Consider the following 12,033-nt stretch of genomic DNA (forward strand, 5'->3'; position numbering starts at 1 on the left):
CAACGTTTTGACAAGGTTGATGATGACAAAACCTTGTCGAAACGTTGTACATTTGTTGTTATGTTAAACTTATATTAAAATATTTCTTCATTACCAATTCAAGCCGTCTCCAAGCATTATTAGTCTCAAAGTGGGTTCCTCGTCATCGAATAATTGAGTTTGCTAAATATTCAAGTAAGTGCTCTGATTAGAGTATGAAAAAGACATCTACTGGACGCAAATAGTAAATTTGAAAACAGTGTCTTTAAAAACTTGATTTCAAGTGAAAACATGGTCAGCCCACCTATTTATTTTATGCTTACCAGATGGTATGAAGAGATTTCGACAAGCTATGACGTGATTTTTTTGTAGAAACGGTTTGTGTTGGTGGGATTGCACGTGGGTGGTAGGAAAGCACTTGATATAAGTCTCAAGCTTTTGTCGTATTTCTTAAGCCCTGTAAGCTTATTTGTGATCTACGTTTTCAGTCTCTTGGGAGTTGCCACAACCCAAAATATATGTGAGTATATTATGACCATGATTTATGACGCCAGGTGGTGAAAGTAAATGGCCCACTCGCTGATTAATTTATAAATGGGAGTATTGTACGTGTAAAACTCTATTGTGCAGGTGTGGGTGGGACGTTACGTGGAATGAAATATGATCCTCGGCTTCTTTATAAGGCTGTTAACTTTCTTTTTTTTAATTTTCTTGTCACCAGATGTCGTCCGGCAAAAGACGCCATCAGCAACTAGTATAAAATTTCCTACAGCAGAGAGAAATAAAGTCCCTTCATCTGTTGCACTTACACTGAACTTGTTCTCATCTTTCTCCTGGTACTACAATTCTATCATTTTTCCAAACCTGAAGCAAGATTTCTCGAAACTTTTAATGTGTTCTTCAACAATGCATGCACTTCCGCATCTCATTTATCCTCGACCTCAGATGCCACTAGTTCCTCTTCCTTTTTTACCTGCTTATGCAATGGTAGGTTGTGGCAATCACTTCCGCACATACCCCTTTCTTTTTGCTGCTCATTCTTCTGGCCAAACACCTGTGAAACTAGACTTCGTAAAAGATTTAGAAATTGCAAGCATAAGAACAGAAAATTTCTCTCACAAACTTATTCATATAGACGCACGACCAATGGTATCTAATATATCAAATACTATGAAACAAAAAGCTTCGAAATTCGATTTTTCGCGTCTAGCAGAATCAGCTACGACCAAAGACGATGAAATAGATTCCAAAGAAGCCACACGTTCTCAGAAGACAACAGATGTTGATGAGATTGTTACTAAAGGACTAATTCGCTCCCACAGACAGCGAGGTATTCCAACTACAGCTTCTTTTCCATTTACATCTGGTCACTCATTTCCGATTATAACACCTTTCTATAGTATTGGACCAGTCGAATTTGAAGCAGAGATCTTTGAACAGAAAGATTCTCGAGGTCGAGGGTCATCGAAGCCGAAGAAAGAGTTTATCTGTAAATATTGTCAGCGTCACTTCACCAAATCTTACAACCTGTTGATTCACGAAAGAACACACACGGATGAGCGACCTTACAGCTGCGACATCTGCCATAAAGCTTTCCGGAGACAAGATCATCTACGAGATCACAGGTACTTTTTTGAAAACTTTCTTTATTTGCCTTATGGTGAACATATTACAGAAAATATCCAAATGGCTTAGGATCTTATAAAAAATTCGTTCAGAATTCATAAGCACACTAATATTATTCGGAAAACATGTAAATTTAGACATCAAAAAGTGCAGTTAACAAAGATGATTTTTCAAGAACTAATACACATTTGAAATGTTGCGTCCGAGCTATTAATGCTTATACGTAAATCATATGTTTAATAAACTATGAAAGCGTTATTTCGACTTTAATAAGGTCTTCGGTTCCATTTATTTTTTGGTTTGTTTTATGGCTAGCTATAAGATAACAAACAGAATCACTAAGCACGTGAATATTCTGTGACATATCTGAAAAATATGATACTTTTGTGGTCGAAAATACATCACTGCTCTATGGAAATTTAAAGAATATTCTATTGTCCTAAAACCATAAAACGATAACATTTTAATATAAATTACTTAGACAAGGAAAAGATCAAAATAAAAGAATAATTAATAGCTAACATGGCGTCGTAATTGGGTTTTATATAGTAAAGCTTTTTAATATTGAATTTCGTCACGTGTTATATGTATTTAGATAGATAGACATATAAGTATTATCACTGAAATATCAAGCAATTATTTAAAGCAATAATATAAACCAGTAACGAAATGTTTATCCTTTTAAATATACTAGCAATCAGGATAGCCTAGTTTAAGCTTAACCTAACATGACCTTTAATTATTGGTTGAACAGTATTCATAATAGAGATGCAATTACAGTAATGCGTTTACATGGTTTGACAATATTCCAGTTCTAGTTAAATGACCATTATATTACAAATACTTCAACATAGCAAGTATTTTTGAACATCAAGACAACCCGCATTCATTTAGCGTAAATACTTTATAATTTAAAAAATTCACTTATTTCACAGGTACATGATATCAGTAGCGTCAGTTAGTACAACTGAATAATCCAAAATAAATATCGTATTATTATAAAATTGTAGTCAGTTTTTATGGATTTTTATTCGTACATATTTCAGATATATCCATTCCAAGGACAAGCCTTTCAAGTGTACGGAATGTGGAAAAGGCTTCTGTCAATCTCGCACTCTAGCCGTCCACAGGATTCTTCACATGGAAGATTCACCCCACAAGTGTCCAACCTGTGGGCGCAACTTTAACCAGAGAAGCAATTTAAAGACCCATCTGCTCACCCACACCGATATCAAACCATACAACTGCGGTTCTTGTAGTAAAGTGTTCCGGCGGAACTGCGACCTCAGGCGACACATTTTAACCCACACCCTTGACATACCGGATCAAACAGAAAACACTCATCATTCTCCATTAAGTTGCAGTGTTCCGGACACAGACATTTTGTCGGGAAAATTAGATTCTTATATGCACGATATACTAGACGTAGAGAACTGAAACTATAGCTTTACCTCCCACACAATCACCTTGTACATAGAAACCGTTTTACAACGTAAACAATTCTATTTCATCGAAGAACAACTTTCTTTGAGAGCCGTAAAAGATTCATTCTGCAAAACAAACAATTTGAAATTAGTTGATATAATAGTGACAAAATAACCAACTTATAAGCATAAATGCTTCTAATTGTTAACGTGGATTGGTTTTATGTTTTTTTATTCTAACTCCATCAGAACGAAAAAAAAGCTTATTCTGATAAAAACTATGATTGATACTTTTTACACTGCTCTGTTGTTTTGTAACTTTACGGCATTAAACTATAACGAAGCATTGAATAATATATAAATGTATTTAAAAATAGTATTTGTGTGATTAGATCGAAGCGTCTTTTATTACAGTTTGAAACATTTGTTTTTGTTATTGTACCAAAGATATTGTTTTCAAAACTACTGTTATACTGGTATTATTATCTCTATAGTTATCACAATGACAAAACAGTGTCATCGTATTATGTTTTATTTATAAACTTAAAATATGCGTTTATTAATTATTAGAATCAGAAACCCAGTTCAAGAATACTTATACTAATGTGCTGATTATTGTTAAAAGTTACTGACACAGTCCGACTAGTTTTAAACTTGTTGAAGAATGCCAAGATATTGACGAGAGATTAATGTTTTTTATTGGTAAATATATATATATATATACATGTTTTTACGTGTGTAACTAGTTTATTAAAATGCAATAGACTAAATCTACCAAGTATTATTAATAACTGTGCATGATGACCTAACAATGTAGATATTGATTATAAAGGAAGTTTCATTATAAATACATTTGATATTCATTACAGAAGTAAGTGAAAATAGGTTATCATTTTTAACAATATTACCTCAACAATAATTGAGGTCGTGTATATTATCATCAGTGTACTGCATAAACGACGCGAAAATGCCTTTTTTTGTGTGTATGTGAAATGACTTGTATTATATAATCCGATATTTTACAAAATAAATGGTCTGCGGAAAGAACTATGTACAATAACGTATTTGTTTCTTGTTAAGCACAAAGCAACACCATGGGCTAGCTGTGTTGTGCCCACCACAAGTATCGAAACCCGGTTTCTCGTAGTACCCAGAGAGCCATGTCTCACGAAAACAGACATGAGCTGCTGTAAAAGGTTGTAATCTTTGGTTATCCAGGAACAATATCTTTGTGGATAACCTTTCCAACAAGCTACTGTAAGTCGGGTATTAGGCTCAGAATGAGTGACCCTTCAACACATGAAAATGTTAAGAAAAATATCAATAACGTTTTACCGTCATTTGTTTATTTGCATCTCTCTAATAAAACAAAGCAAATTTTAATTGTATTATTACTTTTTTTGCAAAAATGATTTTATAAAAATTTCTAATGGAGAAACACATTACTTTTATTGGGTTTCTAAGCCTCAGTTTCAGAGATTGTCAGAATATTCAAAGGTGTTGTTCAAAATGAAACCAAACCTGTACTTGGGACATGGGTATGGTAACTTCTGTTTTAGACTTAGAATCAATTGAAGAGGAAGCAGACACTAGGATCATTCTCTATGTTGTATACGGTATACAGAAAGAACCGGCTCAACGTGTCATAGTCCATGCTAATGATACTGATCTAATAGTCCTTTGCATTTATTATGCACCTACACTCCTGAAGGATCTTCAGGAATTATAGGTACGGACTTGACTTGCCAATTCCCGAAATTTCAAGGTATCTAGGTTGAGCTCAGTGTCGATCAATACCTTTTATCCAGTCTCAGTGTGGATACTACCAGCTACCAGTAAGAAGGACTGGTTGGTTGGTAGCCAGCAAGAAGATCAACATTGATGTCCTTGAAGAATTTTCAGAAACTGATTACTCATCTCTCACTGATGAGGTTATCAATTGGACAAGGAATTTGTTGACTGTTGTGTACATGAAATGGGTGAGTCTAGTCTAGCGGACATCAGAGCCAATAAATTCCACAAGAACGAGATTTCGTTACTGACGCTGTAGACACCTACTGAGGATGCCGTATTGTGTACATCGAGAATATGGAAATGGGTGAGTCTAGTCTAGCGGACATCAGAGCCAATAAATTCCTCAACAACGAGATTTCGTTACTGACGCTGTAGACACCTACTGAGGATGCCGTCATGCAAAATCTAAAGAAATCTGCTCTGACCACAATAATTGACAAGACAGCACACATAGCAAAACCGGCAATCCCCCACTCGATGACATTGGATGGACTGTGAGTGGAGTTTGGCTGTATCACTGCCTGTTACCACACCACTGTGGCCAGACCATATGTCAAAGTCAGTCTCATGTGATTGCAAAAAGGGTTGCAGTAGTAACTGCTCCTGTGCCAAGAAACAAGTACCATATTATCTAGGGTGCAAGTGTCATGGATCAGTGGTAAAATATTCACGTGCACAGTACTTGGTACAGTTTGATGAAAGTAATGATCCTGAATGTGATGTGCATGATAATTGATCTCTGAACTTTGTTGTGTTCTTTATTTATGTTTGGCGTTATGTGCTTATATTTATGCGGGTCTACTTCACATGTAAATTTTTCCAAGTGAGCATTGCTTTTGTAAGGATAAACTGTAAAAAGTAGTAGCTGGGAATACTATATGGCATTTATCCTCACGTAGTAGGCAATATCCTGTTGACTGAATCTAGTTATCTCTTTGAGTTTATTGCAATGTGTCGACTCAGTATTTCAAACCATATCGTTTTCAGTGTTAGATTAAATATATTTTGCTGTTAAAATGTTTTCCCAGTGTTATGTGATAATCAGTCTTATCTGGGATAGTTCCCTTAGGCATTCTAACTTTTAAGATTTTGAGTTCATATATTATCAATGTGTTGAAACGGATTTTCCAATAATATTTTACCTAAAAAGATATAAGAATACAGTTTATGTTTAATTTTAAGGTTACTAAAGATATCTGTAACAATTTTACATTCTCATGTATGTCATCTGTATACGTCAAAAGTAGGGTGTCCGAGCGTTAAAACCTACAGTAGCTGATCCGCCTGTTTGTGCACCTAGAAAGTACTCTTTGTTAGCAGTAGAAATGAAATAACATTCACAACTTTTTACAGCAGACCATGGCTACACAACCCCCGTGGCTTCCTGGGTATAGCGTGACTTTCAAGTTTATTGTAATTCTACATGTATGCTGATTCACAGACACTTAAAACAGAGACATTCTCTTTCGAAACAGTTTTTCGACGTTGAAACATATCTTGTCACGCACATAACATATGTTATTGTTTAACAAATAACAAAAACTACGCAAGTATATATAATAAAATAATTCTGAATTATACAACTAATATATATACATATCTAAATAAATAATTATTATCTTCAGATCTAACTTTTTCCTCTTTACAAAAACGATAATATTTGATTCTTAGCTAAACGTAATTCCAGAAATATCCTAATATTAAAATAGCGCTCTTTAAATTAAATAAAACTGAGTTTCAATATTTGTTGGCCATTTGTTCTACTGAAGAGATTAAAAGCGCTCTAATTACAAAATACAATAGCCGTAAAATTAAACAAGCTTTACCAGTTTCTAGCAAATATTGTTTTTCTAAATTACTTGTGATACTTAAAGATGGTATCTTTAGATCATTTCTTTACTATCGTTTGATAGATAATATTAAACGTACAAATGCTGCTTTTGTTACTATCGATTTTAAAAAGTACTTTACTTTACCCAAAAATGTTTGATAGAAATTCGAAAAATTCTCCTCAAATCTAATAAATATGAGTGAGATAATTTTCAGTATACGTTTCAGTTGAAATTATAAGCCGTTATAAGATACTTTGTATCAATTTTATGTTAATTGATACATATTATTATTTTCTAAAATACTCTCCCTACATTTTCCATGCATTTCTTGTACTTTTTATAATATTTGTAGAAAACAAATACGCACACACATGAAAAAGTACTGTACAATTTGATTTGTATTATAAATTGCATTAATTTACGTTTTCTAAGAAAACCGTTCTCGGTAGGTCAGCTGTAAATTTCCGGACTTACTATAGTGGAATCCGGGGTTCAATTCCTGGTGGTGTATAATACGTAAATAGTCCATTGTATAGCTCTGCGCTGATAAAACAAGTAATAAAACGAAATTAATATTTGATTAAAAGTGACGTGAATTTTAAACTTAATGTAATGGCACTTCCGATCTTTACATGGTTGTAAACTTCTTTATTATTACAAAAACATAGTGCTTGCTACAATACTTTTCCAGTACGTTGTTCAGTATCAACATAAGACGTCAAGTTTATACACAGAGATACAGTAATTATTTTTTACTAAAAGTTTTTGGCTCTCTAGTAGGAAGTAAATCACTACAAGCAAAATAAAACTAAAACAACCATGTTTATTTCTTTTTTTATTCAAATTTATTTTATTGTTGGTTTTTAGCGCAAAGCTACAAAATTAGCTATATGCACAGTGCTCACAACGGGGATTCTAACCACGGATTTTAGAACTGCAGGTCTGTAAAACTATCGCTAATTCACCGAACGACTTATTCGTATTAAACAAATTATTTTGAATGCTATTAAAATACTTTTACAAATTTCAAAATATACTTTACTAATTTATTTTATGTTTGTCTAAACATTAATGCGTTTAATTTAATCAAGGAGCAGATCCATAAATTATTTTCAAGTCATTAATTTTACGTTCACAAGGGGTCTACTGAAATACAATTAGAAATATATTTGTAACCATACATAAAAAAATTAAAAAGAACTATATGTTTTTAAGACAATGTAGTTATACATTATAAAAAAACATGTATGTTGCCGATTAACTTTGGGACCGTGGATAAGCTATAAAAGTTAAGTACCACCATTCGGTCAGACAAGAGTTACCATGGATGTTGTTGACTATTTGTATTTCCTTTAGTCTTTCAGTTTAAAATTAGGGATGGCTATGCGTAGATAGCCCTTGAGTAGCTTTGTGAAAAATTCTAACAAACAAATCAGGACGTATTATCATTAATCTTTGCAAAGATATAGGACACAGACAGTTACTGATGCTTCAGTTTGTTACGAGTTAAACCAAGCACACTGTATCAATCATGGCTGATTAGATGTACCTATTTCATTCTTCAACCGCTTGGGGTATGCGGCTGTTGAACAAATACGTTCAGGAAGCAAATTATGTATACGTGATTTGTATCACTTTCCACCCTGAAATTCTTCTTGGTTATGTTGCATAGTGTTGCATACGTGGGGTACATCGATGACTTTTGCCACTGATTTTTGTGTTCGCGAATTCTCATCTGTTAAAAGATACTTCACTTTGCTAACCACGACTGAGGAAAGACTTGTTGCAAGCCTCTTGCTGGATGGTCCTGATGTCCAAAGTTGATTCGTATTCATTTGTTTTCCAATTATATTAAGTACAAGTTTATTTTAAATCCCCGGTATGATCACATCTTATGAGCTGAGTGTGTGAATATTTTGCATCGGAAAGGGCTGTTACACACCCTTCCCAAAAGCGACAAGTTTCCATTGGCATCATACTACCTACACAACGTCAAAATGTAGTTCTGATACCTTCCTTCCGTTATGACGTTACATCGGCTGTGGTTGTCATGTGACTTACTGATTTGCATATCAAGAATCGTTTCTGTACTACTAACTCCTTTGGTAGCGAGCAAGGCAGATTTCTAATCGAAATTATGGAATAATGAAATATTTGAAAAATGTTAACATTCTATTTCAAACGTTTTGGTGAAGTAGTTGAAATATATATATACCTATACCGGTTTTCCGGTTGTTCGTACTTCAGGTGTTAAGTTATCATCTTCAATTCAACATTATCGATTATTAATATTGAATTTTATGCTTAACAGAGCAGTAGGTAAACATTGAGTTTTGAATATGTGATTTTTCACGTGTTGTCAAAACATAACAGACTCTAGTGGTTTTTTCGATCATATTTTTACATCCTCTCTTCTACTGGAAAGGTTCTGTAAAACCATTCAAGGAGCAGAACCTGTGAGATACAAATGTCAGGTAAGAAGTTAAAATATATTTTTGGAATGTTGATGTAAGCGCAAACAGTTTCAATAGTATGCTGTTTAAAACTATAATGACTTTTCTAACGGCCTCGATGTTACGATTTCTTGGATTGTTTTTGTTTGTAATTTTTGTTCATAAGTAGCTCATGAGATATGTGTTTTAGAATCGACATTGATGTAAGTTATCCCCAACCTTCATTGCTATACACACTGGATATCGATTAAAACTGGCTTACTCTAGGATACATGGTTTTGAAATTTTAAGGTGATGCAGTGACCACTTCTTAGATTATTGATGACTGCAAAATGTGACGCGATGTTTAGTTAAACTTGTAAAAATAACTTAAAAACAGGCTAAATTAATATTCACTAACATAATTGTTTAGAATTTATCAGTGGATGATATGTATATCATATAAGAAAATTTCATCCGTACGATATTTGCCACTTCATACAGTGGCGCTGGCAGATATCTGTAAGGGGTTGCGAGTGTAGGCAGAATCTATAGAGGGGTGCTTCATTTGGAGGTAAAAGGAAATAAATAATCTTTGACGCCTTTTGTACATTTTTAAGTATGCTTTATAGGTGCATGTGCAGCTTAGGGGTGAGATTGCACCTCTCTCCCAACTGTCTATGCGTATCCTTTAAACTCATAGGATACGAACAGCCGAAAAAGGTATAATTTGCTAATTCACTAGGAATAAATGTCAAAGGGTTTGAATATGCATATAGCTACACGAGGGCTATCTGCGCTAGCCGTCCATAATTTAGCAGTGTAAGACTAGAGAGAAGGCAGCTAGTAATAACCACCCACCACCAACTCTTGGGCTACTCTTTTACCAATGAATAGTGGGATTGACCGTCGCATTATAACGCTCCCACGGCTGAAAGGGCGAGCATTTTTGGTATGATGGTGATTCGAACCTGCGACCCGCAGATTGCGAGTCGAGCGCCCTAACCACCTGGCCATGCCTATGTTGTTTCTTTATTACGTGGTGCATGATATTGATTCTAGAAGTGTCGACATCTCTCGGTAATGCTAGTATATTTTGTGCTGCAAATAGATATTTGTATTCAGGTGGTTGAGTCAGAGTGGGAATTAAGTTTGATATTGCAATTCTAATGTCTTTCCGAGTGATTATAAAACACCGTGGTTTTTAAGACAATTTATAAAATTATGCAAGTGATACATTAACTAGTTTCGACCAAGCGAACAAGTGAACGATCTCTAAATAATTTGACTATTAAACATAAAAGTACCAAATTTACATTGTTTTTGCAGAAGCTAGTATATCATCAAACACAGAAGTCTAATACGATAATAGTTTATATATAGAGTTTCTGCCACACTCAAAGGTAAAGAACTGAAAAAATGAAACAAATCACCAAAATATAGCCCCAAAACAGACCAAAATCATTACAAAATGGGCAAAAGTCATCAAAAACAGCAAAAAGTAGCCAAAGATAATTAAAAAATAGCTTTAATCCGCTAAAAACATCGAAAATGACAAACTTCTAAATTTTTTCGATGCCCTATCCTCCAGATCTCCGAATTTGCCTACCTTTTAGGGACATAGGGTTTCTTCCCCAACCCACTTAAGGGCATAATGGTTCTGCCTCAGACTTGGAGGTTTGCATTATTTGAATCAGTAGCACGCTTAGATGATGATTTTATATCAAAAATGCTGGTGATAAAAATATGATATTTAGTATCTATTTGGGAATACAGGTAAAGTGAAAGTATCTAGCAGTGATTCAACATTTTTGGAGGGATTTCCATACAGTTTCGAATTATAAGATATACAGAAGATTCCTCGAATGGAATATTAATGGTGGGAATTAATACAATCTTTTCATTTTTATAAGCATTAACAAAAATAGGTTTTGATGTATTTTCATCAGGAGGTTTAATGAGTTTTAAACTTTGCATCTTCTTCACTGATCATTTATTTGTTCTTAACTTATAATTAAAAGTATTTTGTTTAGTCACACTATATTACTGTTTTAAAATAGATTTTATCAATTCGTATTTTAATAACAGTTATTACAAATCCCAAGTTCTATGATGTGAGCTTTCTGATTATTTCCGCAATCTTCGATTCCCTTATAAACAAAGGCAAGATCTTTTATTTCATTTATTGCCCTGATACATTTCACAGTTGTCTTTTTATTAAATCTTTAAGGTAAAATATTTGGAATTCGCCTTAGTTGTCATTCATTAGCACAGCACAGTTATATCACCAAACTGAATTTTAACTGTTTTAAATTCAGAGACAGAGAATTCCTCTCCTGGGTTCAGTTTACGAGTTTCACTATATTGAAGTGTTCAAATAGAATCAACTTTTTTAACTGCTTCCATTTATATAGGAAAAGATGACCTTACGCTAAAGTATTACTGTCATCTAGTAATACATATCTTTTATCATTTGAGCTTAATACTTCATTGTTAAACTGAACAGAATATATTTTATGCTTTTCACTTTTTATTAAATTCATGGTTTTGTATATTTCTTTTTTGATTACATAGACATTCTTTATGTACATCAAATGTAACTTTAATTTTAATAACACATTTCTTTGCAACTTTAGACTCCTTACAAATTTTATCGTCTTGTAAGCATACATCTTGGACCAAGGCCTTACAAATTCAGTGATTATTTTTCCAATGTTCTCGCATTTAATTTCACCAAAAACGTTTTGTTTATTAACGGAACGCCATAAGAATTGTCATTTGTATAGTCTGAAATATCAAATAAGTTAATGATTTCTTCTATGTCCTCATATAGGTTTATGTAGTTTCTTCAACTTTCTCTCCATCATAACACAATTTTATATTACTCGTTTTCTAGTATAGCCCATACCTTTCCAAATACAGAATTATTAAACTATTTACAAAAAT

At 33.6% G+C, this 12,033-nt stretch overlaps 1 protein-coding gene across 2 annotated transcripts in view; it reads left to right on the forward strand.

Annotated features, from left to right (window-relative positions):
* The first annotated feature begins 624 nt into the window (after positions 1 to 624).
* The window catches only part of LOC106471094 (zinc finger protein 470-like), a 28,605-nt gene continuing 17,196 nt past the window's right edge, over positions 625 to 12,033 (forward strand). The window contains exons 1-3 of one of the 2 annotated variants that reach the window (XR_002613197.1): positions 625 to 1,604; positions 2,652 to 3,612; positions 5,323 to 5,326. Coding sequence is in view for 1 of the 2 variants with exons in the window: in XM_022399710.1 (XP_022255418.1) it covers positions 640 to 1,604; positions 2,652 to 3,042 (1,356 nt within the window). In the remaining variant the exon portion in view is untranslated. Of the gene's footprint in view, positions 1,605 to 2,651; positions 4,062 to 5,322; positions 5,327 to 12,033 lie in introns of those variants that run through there. The other variant, XM_022399710.1, reaches the window with a different exon arrangement.

This window comes from Limulus polyphemus, unplaced genomic scaffold (assembly GCF_000517525.1).
Source record: "Limulus polyphemus unplaced genomic scaffold, Limulus_polyphemus-2.1.2 Scaffold4406, whole genome shotgun sequence".
Lineage (NCBI taxonomy): Eukaryota > Metazoa > Arthropoda > Merostomata > Xiphosura > Limulidae > Limulus > Limulus polyphemus.